We start from the raw sequence: 15,852 nt of genomic DNA, 5'->3' as shown, positions 1-15,852 counted from the left end.
AACAAACAAGAAAAATTCATAGACACAAACAACTGTATGGTTGTTACCGGAGGGAAGAGGGTAGGGAGTAGTAAAAGGTAAAGGGGGCCAAATATATGGTGAATGCCTTGACTTTGGGTGGTGGGCACACAGTGCAATGTACAGATTTATGTCACAGAGATGTACACTTGGGAACTATATGATCCTACTGGCCAACATCACCCCAATAAATTTGATTAAAAAATAAATAAAAAATTTAAAATCTGCCTTTTCCAGGCAAAGAAAAGTAGAGAAGCTTTATCTTATTTTTCTCATGGTTTCATATGCAGGGACCTGTCCTAGCTCAGATGGGACCAGTGGGGGAAACACACAGTGAAGTTTCGAGTTTGGCAGAGACAGGTGAGCTTTGGGTACTGGCCTGTCACCAGTATTTATCAAGGGATTTAAGTGGAGTTAGTCTGCGGTGTGCCCTGAGATGGCTCAGAGAGTAGGAGGATAGGGTCTCCTGCTCCAGAAAGGAGAAAGGAGGAAATGAAACTCCAATGACTGGATAAAGGAAGACTGCAGGCCCGGCAGGGATTTTCAGGCCCATGTCCCTGACCCTGGGTGGACCAGACTTCCTTATTCTGCTGTTTTGCTTTGAGGCCAGAGAGAACCCTGTACTCTCCCATGTCTCCTTCCTTCTCAGCAGTCCTGCCTCTGCCACCTGCCCCAGAAGGGCCTGTGTGCTCCATCTGCTGAGTGACAGGGCAGGCCAAGTGTTATGGAATATCTTCCCAAGTAACTTCCCTTTAAGGAACAGAAGAGGTTATCTAGTTCGTTTTGGGGGAGGACATTGAAAGGAAACAGTTCAACCAGTGGGCAGGACAGGTCACATGCATCCTGGGAATACTGGGAGTATTCTTTCCACTGACCCAGGGAAATCCACCTACAGACTGGTTGTTCCACAGCAAGAATTAAGAAAGACCAGGAGCTGTTTAGAGTCTAGAGCAGGGTGAGATTTACCTAGCAACTGATGACACTAGTCTGAGACATTCACTGATTTGTCTCTACGTTTACTAGCCAATCTGACAACCCTGTTAGATGAGGAAGAAGTTATAATCTAGGGGCTCTGTAGCTCCAGACTACTTGTGTAGTGGGGATCCAAGGGCCCGGGCGATATCATATTCCGCTCAGGGTCTGGAGATCATCCACCCAGGCCGGGGTTTCTGGGGCAGGTGAGAACTCAAGGTCCCTGGAAGAGCTGGTCCAGGGGACCGAGTTCCCTGTGTCTTCCCAGAGCAGATCATGATCACACTCCTGCAGCTGCTGCTGGGCCTCAGCCTGGGCTGCACCGGAGCAGGTAAGGACTTTCCTTCCTGGGACCTGCCTTCCTTGGCTCCTGTTTCGGGGTAAGGGAATTCAGTTTTGCTAGTGGATTTGGACACTCCCAGCTAGTTTGTCTCCCTATTATATACTCCAATAGCACTTGCACTGTACCTTTGTAGCAATTTTAATTGTAATTAAGCTGTGTAATTACTTGTGTAATGCAGATCTCCTGCTGGAATGTAGGCGAGGGCCCCATCCGTCTTGTTTGTTGCATCCCCAGCTCCTTGCACAGTGCCTGGCACACAGAGATGATTAATAAGTATGTATGGCAAGAATGTTTAATAACACATCCAGCACAGAACGAGGCTGACTCTTTCCCTTGACCCCTTTCCTCACTCAACAATGTGGCGTATTGAAGGTCTTGTCCTAGGTAAATCATCATTTTTAAACATGCAAATAGTCTTGCGCCACTCCTTAGTCTCACTTAAGGAGGAAATGGGTTCTAAAAATGCCTCTGCTACTACTATCTAGTCCTTTCATCAGGGCTCTTGGGGACTCCAGTTCATGAGCTTGGTCAGTAGCTGCTGCCTGAGGTGGGAAACGTGTGCCCGGCTCCCTGGGTGTCACTGAGCCTGGCCTCTGACCTGCCCTCTTCTCTGGCTCCTGCAGGTGGCTTTGTGGCCCATGTGGAAAGCACCTGTGTGTTGGATGATGACGGGGCTCCACAGGATTTCACATATTGTATCTCCTTCAACAAAGATTTGCTCACTTGCTGGGATCCGAAGGAGAAAGCAATGGTCCCTTGTGAATTTGGGGTGCTGAATGGGTTGGCCACTTACCTCTCCAGTTACCTCAATGCAAAGGGCGACCTGCTCCAGCGCTTGTCTGAGGGGCTCCAGGACTGTGGCACACACACACAGCCCTTTTGGGGATCACTGACCCAAAGGACACGTAAGGAGAGAGGGGTACTGAGGGGCTCTTAGGAAGCACAGTTAAGAGAGGGAGGCCAGGGAGGATCTCTCAGCAGGCAAGGGGTCTGAGCTTTGGGCAGAAAAGAAGCAGAAAATGTGTGGACCTGGAAGTAGAAAGAGGGAGAATTGACACTAAAGGGGACACAAAGTGGTTGGTGGGGGTGGAGCAGGGACAAAGGAAGCGAGGTGATGTCTGAGCCCAGAAGGAGCTCTTGAGGGGACAGTCCACATGTTTGCCTCCTAGGTAGGCATCTCAGGAGGCAGCCCCCAGCTTGCCCAGAGGTGTGTCAGGATAGCCAGAACAGCCTGCCTCAATTGCTTGCCTTTCTATCCCAGGGCCTGATGTTCTAGGTCTGGGACGGACCCAGGCATGGAGTATTTAGAAAGCCTCTAACCATGTATGCTCTCTAACCCTTACTATCATGTGTTGAGAATGACTGGAGACTGGTAAAAGGAAACTTGATCTCTATAGGACAGAGTATTGCGTCTTGAGGTGTGGTTTCTGACCCACCTTTCTCAGAATTGCCTGAGAAAATGCCAGCCCTTGAGAGCCCTGCAGACCCAAGTGGTGGAAATATCTGGGGATGTGGGCTAGGGAATCTGCACTTTTACACAATTTTTAAAATTTTTGTTTGAAAAGACCAAGAGTAAGACAAGCAGGAGGGTCACTCAGGAGAATAAAATTGTAAAAAAAAAAAAAAAAAAAGAAAGTATAAATTAACAATCTCATTAATTTGAACTACACCTATCCAAACTTAAGAGAGGCCTGAATTAGGCTTGTTTCCTTAAACTATCTGAGGAAAAGAGGGCTTTATTTAGCAAATTAATTTGTTAAATGAGGTTTGAGGACAGAAGTCCTTTTCTGCCTTAACATAAACCCCAACTTGTGTGCTTGAGATAAACACAGTGATGTCTGAAACAGCTTGCAGTTCAGACCAGGCTTATACTTATTGTGATCAAACCTAATTTTGGAGAAGAAAAAAAGGAGGGGCAGTGATGGAATGGGAGAAAAGAAAACTTGAAGCAGGAGTAAATTCTAATTTCTTATTTTCAAAGGGATATGTGGTGGCCTGGGGTTGTGGTGGGGATCATAGTTTGGCAAACTCCATGACAAATTGAGGAAGGCTTCCTAGCCAGGTTGGAGAAAAGGCCCTCCCTCCTTCATGACCACGTTTTCCTCTATGCAGGGTCTCCATCTGTGCAAGTAGCCAAAACCACTCCTTTTAACACAAGGGAGCCCGTGATGCTGGCCTGCTATGTGTGGGGCTTCTACCCTGCGGATGTGACCATCACATGGAGGAAGAACGGGCAGCTTGTGCCCCCTCATGGCAGTATCCATAAGGTTGCCCAGCCCAATGGAGACTGGACATACCAGACCCTCTCCCATTTAGCCACAAACCCCTCTTTTGGGGACACCTACACCTGTGTGGTGGAGCACATTGGGGCTCCTGAGCCCATCCTTCAGGACTGGAGTAAGTGCCTGGCAGGAGGGAGGGAGCAGGTTAAAGCAGAAAGCTATTGCCGGTGGCTGGTTGAGAACGAACACCCGTGTTTGGGCAGAGGGAGTGCGATGTGGGGAGGTCTGTAGTGTATGGCAGCAGGGGAGGTGCTGAGAATGAGAAGTGGGTCTGGGGGAACTTATGGAGGGTTTGTGACCAGAGACGGGCCAGTGGGGTGCAGGACGGAACATTGTTCGTGTTGTTGCTGTGGTGGTGACACCATGTGCCTGTCTGAGGGTGGGACGGAAGCAGGGCAGTCTTGAAAAGGGGATGTAGAAGTTGTGATGCAATATTCTAGGATCCTTGAGTTTCAGTTATTCTTTTGTCAGATCAGGAATGGGAACTGGAGAAATAAAGAAGGTGGTAGAAGAAACAGGACTCCCTGGCATGGGGCGGTACTGGATTTGGGCTGCTCAGTCAGGGAGGAAAAGCTGCGGCTGCTAAACACTTGGCTGTGCATGTCTGGGGGGCTAATGAACGAGGAACCGATCATGACTGCTCAAACCCCAGGATCGGAAGTAGTTCAGGGAACTGAGAGAAGTTACACACAGATTTGGGAGTTCTTGGGAAAGAGAAAAGGAAGAAATGAGGAAGAGGGAAGGTGTCTACAAAGGGCCCGGGAACAGGATCCCAGACTGGCTGCTGAGACAACACCTCCCCCTGTGGGGAGATGTGTCTCTTGGGCAGCTGAGAAGGGCATGAGGATCAGAGAGTGGAACCCACAGGCTCTGCTGGGAAAGCCTCCCTCACAGCCTGCCCAAGGAGTTCCCTTTGGTTGTGGAATGTTCATCTTAGCATGGGGAAGGATCTAGGTGGGACAGGATTTAGAGTAGGTGCAGCTCCAGGACTGTGAAGTTGGGTAGAGACAGGTTCTGGAAGAACACATGGGAAATCTGGATGTGGACAGGAGGAGACATATGACTTACAGAATAGAACCATTGGAAGTTAGGAAAGGTGGCAAGACATTTTAATAGGAAAAACTCAGAGTAAGTAATGGAGCAAACATTGTCACCATAGGGTAAAAGGAGAGGGAATGAGGAACACTGTATTCTTTGGGGGGAAGGAAGAAAGTAGGATACCTTGAGAGGACCCCACCATATTAGAGAGGAACTAGAAGCTAGGGTGCTACCTCTAGGGATCCCCCAGGAATATTCTAGGAATAGAGAGTCACAGGATGGGAGTTTTGAGAAGTGAGTTGGTGTGAGCTAGACCCTTGTTGTTGGGATAAAGCACCTTTGAATCTGGTAAGTGGAGGTTGAAATAAATAAAGTTGCTCTGAGAATGAGCAACAGAAATTGGTTCTAGTAAGCTTCTGTTTCTGCAGCGCCTGGACTGTCCCCAGTACAGACAGTGAAGGTTTCTGTGTCAGTAGCGACTCTAGGCCTGGGTCTCATCATCTTCTCTCTTGGTTTGCTCAGCTGGCGGAGAGCTGGCTCCTCTGGTGAGTAACCTTCCTGATCTCACTCCCAATCTCTGCTCACTTTCTGTCTATGATTGGTTCTCCCATTGGTACCTCATTTGCTGTGAATAATGCCAGATACTTTTATCCTCAAAGAATGTCCTCTAACCAAATACTTTCCTCTCCTAGGCTATACTTCCCTCCCTGGGTCCAATTTTCCAGAAGGTAACGTCTTTGTTGGTCTGTTTACCTATGGGGGTGCTTTGGAAGGGGTGAAGTTTGAGAGATAAATGGGGTCATATTGGTTTGGAGCCTTATTATCTCTTTATTTCTCCTGCAGGTCGGCACATTTCCTAGAGGCAGGATTCTACAACTTCTACTCCAAGTGAGAAGGAGGTTCAAATTTCAGTGATGCTGCTGTGCCCTCTAACATTCGCAAATCCTCCAGTTTTTCTTGGATCACTTGGTTTCTCCATCCAGTTCTTTGTATTTCCCAGTCTTTGTGTAAACCTTAGCAACTGGGGGGAACTCATTTCTGGGAATATTCTGTAATTAAGTAATTGTCCAAAGCTATATTTCTGATGTGAACATAATCTGGGGAGGAAGGCTAAAGGCCCTCCTGGGAGCCCCACTGCAACCCAGAGCAGTGAGTCACCGGTGAGACCTCTGAAGAATAAACTCTGGTGGAAGTACTGCTTTCCCTGCCTCTTCCTGAGGCGCTGGGGAGGCACTCTGGGCAGAGCTGGGGACTGGGGTGGATTCTCACCTACTTGAGTGGAGGAGTCCTCCCATTTCTTCATCTAGAAAGGCAGAATTTGGGGCAGTTTTGAAATATATAACTCATAAGAAGAAATTGAACTGTGGTGGGATAGAGTCACAGAGTAAAGTAGAGGAAGGGATTAACAATTTATTTTTCTTACTTCAAAAAAGATTTTATGAGGATTAAATGAGCTCATACTTGAATATGACTGAGAACATTGGGTGGCACAAAGCGAGCCCCCAATAGTGACTCAGCTTTCTGGGCCAGGCGTTGTACTAGGTGCTTACGTGCATTATTTCATTTGAGCCTCATCACAGCCCTGACAGCGGCCCTCACACAGTCAAGATTCAGGGGGTAGAGCTTAACTTCAGATCTGAGTTCTGGGGGTTATTTCTTCTATATCCTAAGTGGAGAAGAGAACACAGCTTGAGCGCCAGTCATGACCTAGCACTGGGTTAAGAACTTTATGTTTGTACAATATCTCAGCATAACCCCACAAGGAAAAAATTATCTCCCTCCATGTCACACATGAAGAGAGTGAGGTTCAGAGATGTTAAATAATTTGTCTAAGGTATAAGAACAAATTTTTTACAGGATGTTTGCCCGAGCTGGAAGTAACCAGACTGTTTTATTCTGAGGCCCCTCATGCTGGTGAGCACACTGCTCTTCCGAGGAAGCCTCTCTGTTCCCTACTACCCCACACCCAAGGGGCAGCCACTGTTGGGTACAGGATTTCAGACTGCAGAAGCCAGGCATTGTTTGTGTCCAGTGAAGGGAGAGTCACAGAAAGCTGGGCTGTGCAACTGTTTTTGAAATTAGAGTTGGATACTGGACTTCAGGCAAAGAAAAGCCAGAAATGAAGACAAGTACTCAATGAACTTAGCCTAACAGAGGATTGTGGAGGGAGGGCCAGGAGTTATGGAGGCAGGCTGGGGGAGGGTGTCTGTACAGGAACACACAGGATCAGAATCTGATGAACTGGGAGGGTCAGGCGACTATGGAATCTTCCTGTGTGCTGATGTCCATGGTTGTGGGTGGGAGGGAGGGCTGGCCATGGGGACTAGATCTCTCCATCCTTGCACAGTTTCTATGCTGTTGGGGGCCTGCATAAGAGTGGGAGTTGTGCTGTTCATACAGACGTTATGTCCAAAGTAAGTGCTCAGTGTTTGTCCAGCCCGTGAACTAATCTCCACACCCATAGTTTCCTCAGAAGGATCCTGTGACTAGGGCATCTCTTCTGGAAGAAGTTCTGAAGAAGACAATGGGAGGGGAAAGTGCTCATGAATTCAAAATGGTGGTTCTCTGAGCAAGGCCATGAAGGTAGGAAGAGAGAGTGCAGTGTGCTATGCTAATTAATCTCCATAAATTAATCAATTTTATGTTTCATTTTAAGTTTTAATATAGTGTTTAATTACTTAGCTTGAGTATCATGTAAATAATCTTCCACCTCTACTTGACTATGTGTTTTCTTTAATAACTTCCTGTTTGAAGTCTCATCATGTTTCTATTTTTCCATTCACTGTTCTTGTTTTTGTTTGTTTGACAAAGCAAATATCATTTGAAATTCTAGTCTAGTCCAAGGGTAGGGCCTTGGGTCTTGTCTGTGCCTAAATGGTTTTGAAGAAGCTGCACATCTGAAGGGTCTGGGTCTGGTCACAGCAGTGGGAAGAAAAGTGACAAGTCCCCCAGGGGAAAGTAAAGGATCAGCTAATTGGATAGTTTCCAGTCCCCCTCTGGAGACTCCCATGCAGTCTTTTCTCTGCTATAACCTTGTATGTTCCCATCGAGATGGGGAGCAGGGAAGTGCTATGTAGGTAGGTCTCCTGGGATCCAGGACACCAGATTGCAACAGGGAGAAAAGGGAGGATGTATGTATCATTACACAGGGGAGTGACTGGTGCCTGGAAGAAAGGTAGAGGAGGGGTTACTAGGGCCACCCCAGGACTGTGTGAAGACAGTAGAATGTGGAACATAATGAAATGTCAAAAGGGGGCTTGTGTATGTATGTGTGTGTGTGTGTGTGTGTGTGTGTGTGTGAGAGAGAGAGAGAGAGAGAGAGTTGGATTTTGGGTTATCTAATCCAAGTGGTACAACAAATGATTCTTTCCCTTCGATGTCTTTTTGCTTTAACAACTGAACTTGGAGCTAGAATTGACTTCGAAGGTCATGTAGCCCCACTCTCCACTCATAAAATCACTAGCTCTGTGTCCAGGAGGGCATGCACACTGCAGGGAGAATCTTCAACCATCAGTGCAGATAACACTAATTTAGAGAACTGTGTTGACATCAAGTATGAGGTTTTTCTTTTGACCATTGAAGACAATGAGAATAAAACCCAAACAAACAGCAGTAGGGGGTGGGCATCCTCAGTGTTGTTTCCTGAGGGAGAGCATGCTCCTGTGTTCCAGGTTCTCTTTTCCTCACTCATGCACACATTCATGTGAAAGGAACAGACAAGGACTGGTATTTAATCTCAAGGTGTGTTTAGGAAAATTATATTTAGATCATCTTCTCAAGTAATTCTGTTTGCAAAGTAAAATTGAGGAAATTGAATGACAGATGAGGGTGGAGTCTAACCCCATCCCCACTTTGGTTTTGCATGGAGGGCCTGACATTCCAAGGACCTCATACCGTCTTGATGATTCCTGCCACTCCTTAGCCAAACTAATCCCCAGGAGCTGCCGAGAGTGGAGAGGGCCCAAACCCACAGAGATTGCTCCCAGTCAGGGGCTTACTGGCTCTCCCAGCCCTTCCTCTCTCATTTTTCCATTGCATATGAGGCTTCCAAGAGCCCCTGGGCAGACTGGTCTAGGGCAGTGAATGAAGAAATAAATGGCTTTCTTATATCAGGGCCACAGCAGAAAACAGGGCACACTCAAAGTAGGATAGTTCAAGGAGGGTCTCTTTACAAGGAAGTGTTTACCAAGAAGTGGGTGAAGGATGCTAAGTGATCTGGCACAGAGTAGCTGAGCTCTCACTACCCCAAGGCCTGAAGAGACAAGGGACTGGAGGAGTTATCAACTCAGGAGGACAGCAAGTTCTATAGCGTCACCACCTTGCCAACAGCAGTTCCCATCAGCCAAGGGACACAGCCAGCCCAAGGTAACCTTGCAGGGAGGGAGCCAAGGGAACAAAATCCCTGACCTCGCCTTCCTCCCTTCGCCTTTGGGGCAAGGCTGAAAGAAAGGAGCCTGAAGCAAGGAGTGTGGGAGCCTGTAATATTGTACTGGCCAGCACCCTGGGCACTCACCAGGGTGGAGGAGTGTGGATTAAGAAGAACAGATAAAGAACAGTTAGCACATTTGCAATATGAAGGAAAGAAGACAAGGTTGTGGGGAAAGATACAAAACTTAGGTTTTCTTTGACCTTGGACAAGGCCAAACCTCAGTAACATGAGAAGACCAAGTTTTTTGTTTCCTGCTGGGGGCTCTGGGAGGACACTCATTTCTGGTTCTCTCCACTCCCAAGGTTTGCATACTCTTTGTGGATCTTTACTTTTTCATACATGCTTTACAGTAAGCTTATTGAGTTCCTCACAATTAAACTCGAATTTTGATTGAGGTTATACTGCATTTATAGAGCCACTTGGGAATAATTGATTTTTTTAAAAAAATGATTTATTTATTTGTTTGTTTATTTATTTGTAGAGAGAGGGGAAAGGAGAAAGAGGGAGAGAAACATTACTGTGTGGTTGCCTCTCACTTGCGCCCCCAACTGGGGACCTGATGTGCAACCTAGTAATGTGCCCTGACTGGAAATCGAACCAGCGACACTTGGCTCGCAGGTCGATGCTCAATCCATTGAGCTACAGCAGCTAGGGCATGATTATTTTTTAATATTAAGTCATCCCATGCAAAAGCAGAGGGTATTTCTTGTTTATTCACATCATCTTGTTTGCTCTTTTTAAAATTGTTGTTCTATTTTGTTTGCTCTTTAAAATGATTTTTTAAAGTATATTTTATTGATCATATTGTTCCAATAGTTCCAATTTTTTCCCCTTTTATCCCCTCTTACCAGTACCATCCCTCCCCCAGCAATACCCCCCCCCCCCAAGTCCATGTCCATAGGTTGTACACACAAGTTCTCTGGCTTCACCCTTTCATATATTCTTCTTTTTAAAAAACAAATAATTAATTAATTATTTTAACAATAAAAAATAACAATCCCTCCCTCTTGGACTTAAGACCCTTTATAATCTTATAAAGGACAATGGGCGAAGGTCTCGAGCTCCTCTAGCTGCTTCAAGCTGGACATGGTCATCGTCCTACCTACTTCTGGGTCCAGAACTCCCTAATAAGAGTGGGGGTGTGGAGGGGAGGATCTTGCACACTCCAGGTCAGTTGGCTGTCCCCGGACAATGGCGTGCTTGGTTTAACAGGCTGGCATCCTTGTTGTATTCTGGAGGCAACAGATTTGGCAACAGGGTTAAAAGACATCATTCAATCTATAACCACTAGATGACAAAAGGCAGGTATTAATTTTTCAATGTCTCACATTAGGGAAAAAGGGGGCTTCTTTGGAGGAAGGTGTGCCAGGCACGTCTCACCTGTCCAAATCCCTTTTGCCCATTATACTTAGTTTGGGCTGAGGGAAATATTTTAGGTTTTCCCCCCTCTCAGACCTCTGGGCCCTTTCTGTCCAAGCCATTAGGATAGAAAAGAGAAACCAGTTTTAACATGAAGCCCACAGACCATCCCATACTTCACCAACCCAGCCACTTAGTTCAGCCATTTAAATGATTTTTAAAATTCACTTTTTGACAGAGGTTCTATGTATGCTCAGTTAATTCTTAGACATTTTATAGCTCTTGATCCTACTGTGATGATTATTTTATTGTATTTTTACATTCAAATCAGTTATTTCTGATGTAGAGAAATGTAAATGATTTTTAAAATGTAATCAATGTTATAAAAATTATGGAAAAGCTTTCCTGAGCCTACCCAGGTGAGCTGGCTCACTTGCCATGAATCAGGCTGTCTTATTGTGGCACAGAGTGTCAAGACTCCAGAGAAGCCCATGCAGGACCACATCACAGATCCAGACCCATGCTAGGTACACACAGGGGCCCATTGTGTCCCACTGGCTCTTTAGTTTGCATTGGATGAGGTTGCATGAGTTCCCTTGGAATTCTGGACTTCCCTTGTTTTAAGCACCCATATAGCAGCTCACATACCATGGTTGAAGTTGAGCCTCAGTCAGCCAGCCTGAGAGTCGATCCCATGCATGAATGGGCCAGCAGTAGTCAAGACTTAACTAAACAGAAGGGGCATTCCTAGAGCACCCAGCTCAGGAGATCAAGGAGATTGCACCACTGGGTCCCACAGGTCACCTACTATATAAGGCCACTTCATTAAAACTGGAAGTCATAGCAGATCTATCTAATACATAGAAACAAATACAAAAAAAAAAAAAAACCCAGCAAAATGGGGAGACAAAGAAACATGCTCAAATGAAAGAATAGGAGGAATCTCAAGAAAAAGAGCTAAATGAAATGGAGGCAAGATCTGTTAGATATAGATTTCAAAGTAATATTTCTAAGGATGCTCAAGGAACTTAGTGGAAACTACAACAGCACAGAAAAAGTACATAGAAACTATGCAAAAGAAACAGTCAGAAATGAAGAAGACCATATCTGACACCAAGAATGCACTAAAGGAATAAAAAATAGTTTGGATAAAGCAGAGGATCAAATCAGCAATCTGGAAGACAAGATGGAAAAACAAACAAACAAACAAAAAACACCCAGTGAAACCAGAAAAAAACAAACAAACCAGAATTGAAAAGAATGAGGATAGTTTAAAGGAACTTTGGGACAACATGAAGTGTAACAACATCTGCATCATAGGAGTACATGGTGAAGGAAAAAGACACACAAATTCAGGAAGTACAGAGAGTTCCAAACAAAATAAACTCAAAGAGGTCACACCAAGACACATTATAATTAAAATGGAAAAGTTTAAAGACAAAGAGAGAATCTTAAAAGTAGCAAGAGAAAAGCAGATAATTACCTACAAGAGAGCTCCCAGAAGATGTAAGCTGATCTCTCAACAGAAACATTTCAGGCCAGAAGGGATTGGAATGAAATACTCACATTGATGAAAATCAAGAACCTAGAATTAAGACTAATTTACCTGGCAAGGCTATTATTTAAAATTGAAGAAAAAATAAAGATCTTCCCAGACAAGAAGAAGCTGAAGTGGTTTGTTACCACCAAACCAGCACTACAAGAAATGGTAAAGGGCCTGCTTTAAGAAGTAGAAGAAAGGGGAAAAAAGGAAGAGTTAAAAGCATAAAATAGCAATAAATGCATACCTTTCAGTAATCCCTTTATATATAAATGGCTTAAATGCTCTAATAAAAAGACATAGGGTAGCCCCTGGCTGCTGTGGCTCAGTGGATTGAGCATTGGCTTGCGAGCCAAGTGTCGCTGGTTCAATTCTCAGTAAGGGTACATGACTAGGTTGCACGTCAGGCCCCCAGTTGAGGGCGCAAGTGAGAGACAACCACACAGTGACGCTTCTCTCCCTCTCTTTCTCCTTTCCCCTCTCTCTACCAATAAATAAACAAACAAACAAATTAATTAATTAATTTAAAAAAAGACATAGGGTAGCTGAATGGATAAGAAAGCAAGACACATACATATGCTGCCCCCCAAGAGACCCACTTCAGAACAAAAGACACACACAGACTAAAAGTAAAGGAATGGAAAAAGATATTTCATGCAAATGGAAATGTAAAAAAGCTGGGGTAGTAATGCTTATATATGACACAATAGACTTTAAGAGACAAAGAAGGACACTACATAATGCTAATCCAACAAGAGGGTATAACTTCGGTAAACATTTATGCAACCAACATAGGAGCACCTAAATATGTAAAACAAGTTTTGATGGACATAAAGGGAGAGATTGAGACATCATTGGATAGACCTTCCAGACAGATAATCAACAAGGGAATGGTGGCCTTAGATGATACACTAAATCACATGGATTTAATTGGTACCTTCAGAGCAACTCACCATAAAGTAGCACAATATACATTCTTTTCAGGCTCAACATTAGGACACAAAACAAGCCTCAATAAATTTAAGCAAACTGAAATAATATCAAGCACCTTCTCTGACCATAATGGTAGGAAACTATAAATCAACCACAGGAAAAAACTGAAAGAATCACAAAGTCTGGATGGCTAAATAATATATTACTAAACAATGAATGGGTTACCAATGAGCTTAAGGAAGAAATCAAAAGTTACCTTGAAACAGATGAAAATGAGAACACAACAACCCAAAATCTATAGGACACAGCAAAAGTAGTCCAAAGAGGGAAATTCATAGCGTTACAGGCCTGCTTCAGGAAATAAGAAAAAACTCAAATAAACAATCTAACTTTATGCTCATAGGAACTGGAGAACACAACAACTAAAGCCCAGAGTGAGTGGAATGAAGGAACTAATAAAGATCACCACAAAAGAAATAAAATAGAACCTTAAAAACAATACAAAAAATCAATAAAACCAAGAACTGGTTCTTTGAAAAGATAAACAAGATTGACAAAACTTTAACCCGACTCATCAGGAATAAAAGAGAGAGGAACCAAATAAATACAATCAGAAGTGAAAGAGGAGAAGTAAAAAGTGACACAAAGAAATACAAAGGATTGTAAGAGGATATTATGAACAATTATATGCCAACAAATTGGACAACCTGAATGAAATGGATGAATTCCTAGAAACATACAATCTTCCACACTGAATCAGTAAGAGTCAGATAATCTGAATAGGTAGATTACAAATAGTGAAATTGAAGCAGTAAACAAACAAACAAACAAACAAAAAACTCCCAACAAATACAAGTCTTGGATTGGATGGCTTCACAGGGGAGATTTACCAAACATTCAAAGAAAAAACATCTATCCTTCTTAAAGTACTCCAAAAAATTCAAGAGTAGGGAAAAACCCAAGCTCATTTTATGAGGCTAGAATTATTTTAATTCTAGAACTGGTAAAGACACTACAAAGAAAGAAAATGATGAGCCAATATTCCTGATGAACATAAATGCTAAAAATCCTCAACAAAATATTAGCAAACCAGATCCAGCAACACATTAAAAATATCATACAAAATCAAGTGGGATTTATTCTGGGGATGCAAGGTTGGTACCATATCTGAAAATAAATAAATGTGATTCACTTCATAAACAAAATAAAAGATAAACACCACATGATTATATCAATAAATGGAGAAAAAGATTTGATAAAATCCAGTCTCCATTCATGACAGTTGCTCTCAGCAAAGTGGGAATAGATGGAACATAACTCAACAGAATAAAGGCCATATATGACAAACCCACTGCCAACTCATACTCAATGGACAAAAACTAAAAGTATTTTCCTTAAGATCAGGAAAAAGACAGGGATGTCTGCTTTCACCACTCTTATTCAACATAGTACTGGAAGTCCTAGACATAGCAATCAGACAAGAAAAAGAAATAAAAGGCATCCAATTTTGAAAGTAGGGAATAAAACTGTCATTATTCACAGATGTCATGATATTGTACATAGAAAACCCTAAATACTCCACCAAAAACTACTAGAGCTAGTAAATAAATTCATCACAGTAGCAGGATACAATATTAATATTCAGAAACCAATGACATTTCTATGCACCGATAATAAACTATCAGAAAGAGAAACTAAGAAAATAATTCTGTATACTAATTCAACAAAGAAAAGTAAGGTACCTAAGAATAAATTTAACCAAGAAGGTAAAAGAACTGTACTTGAAAAATATAGTATATTGAAGAAAGAAATTGAGAAAGATACAAATAAGTGGAATCATAAACCTTGTTCATGGATTGGAAAAATTAACATCATTAAAATGTCCGTACTCCCCAAAGCAGTCTATAGATTCAATCTAATTTCTGTCAAAAATAACAGTGGCATATTTCACAGTTCCAGAATAAATATTCCAAAAATTTATGTGGAACCCAAAAAGACCCTGAATTGCCTCAGCAATCTTAAGAAGAACAAAGTTGGAGGGATCACAATACTTGATACCCAACTATACTACACGTCATTGTAATTAAAACATCCTGGTACTGGCATAAGAACAGGCATATCGAACAGTGGAACAGAACAGAATAGAAATTATCCCATGCATATATGGTCAATTAGTATTTGCCCTGGCTGGTTTAGCTCAGTGGATTGAGCGTCGGCCTGTGAGCTAAGTGTCGCTGGTTCGATCTTCCAGTCAGGGTACATCAGAGAAGGAAAACTCTGACTCCAAAAAACCTCCGCTGCCTTGCGGCATACCTCTTCAGGGGAAAGGCTAAGGGAGTAAACCCCGACAGAAAATCCGGAGCCGGAGTCCCTAAGGCGGTTTGACGTTGTAGTCAACACCGGCAACTCCTGCGGCGCACCTGAAGCCAAGCTGTATTGACTCCGTCTTTCCCTTGGACCCTTCAGCTGCGAAGAGAGGGGGGGTCTACTGCATGGGCAACAGCAGACCCTCCATATTACCCTGCCCAGGCTCTGTAGCTTCAGTGTCATCGCAAGATGTCGATTCAACACGGGAGGAGACAGATACCGTGTCACTCCCGAGTCGGACTGCACAACCATTCTCGGCGGTGCAGATAGACTCTTAAGAAGCTACACCATCGTCTCTCGAGACGGACGGCTGCCGACGACGACGAGTATTTGACAAAAGAAGCAAGAGCATACAATAAAGACAGTCTCTTCAATAAATGGTGTAGAAAAAATTGGACAGGTATGTGCAAAAGAAAAAAGGAGACCACCAACTCACACCATACATAAGAATAAACTCAAACTTCATAAAAGACTTAAATGTAAGTCACAAAACTGCAAAAGTCCTATAAGAAAACACAGGCAGTAAAATATGTCAGACATCTCTTGTAGCAATATTTTTGGCCAATATGTC

General features: G+C 43.5%; 1 protein-coding gene across 1 annotated transcript; it reads left to right on the top strand.

Moving 5' to 3' along the window:
• The first annotated feature begins 1,062 nt into the window (after positions 1-1,062).
• LOC150006804 (HLA class II histocompatibility antigen, DM beta chain) lies at positions 1,063-5,848 on the top strand. Its single transcript, XM_090282181.1, has 6 exons — positions 1,063-1,321; positions 1,957-2,238; positions 3,446-3,730; positions 5,082-5,198; positions 5,346-5,381; positions 5,497-5,848. The coding sequence occupies exons 1-6, from the start codon at positions 1,267-1,269 to the stop codon at positions 5,511-5,513; spliced, it is 792 nt and encodes a 263-aa protein (XP_090138307.1). The 5' UTR covers positions 1,063-1,266; the 3' UTR covers positions 5,514-5,848.
• The last annotated feature ends 10,004 nt before the right edge of the window (positions 5,849-15,852 follow it).

This window comes from Furipterus horrens, unplaced genomic scaffold (assembly GCF_987537825.1).
Source record: "Furipterus horrens unplaced genomic scaffold, mFurHor1.1.pri manual_scaffold_6, whole genome shotgun sequence".
Taxonomy (NCBI): Eukaryota; Metazoa; Chordata; class Mammalia; order Chiroptera; family Furipteridae; genus Furipterus; species Furipterus horrens.
The sequence above is the reverse complement of the archived record's forward strand: the minus strand, read 5'-3'. Positions and strand labels throughout refer to the sequence as shown.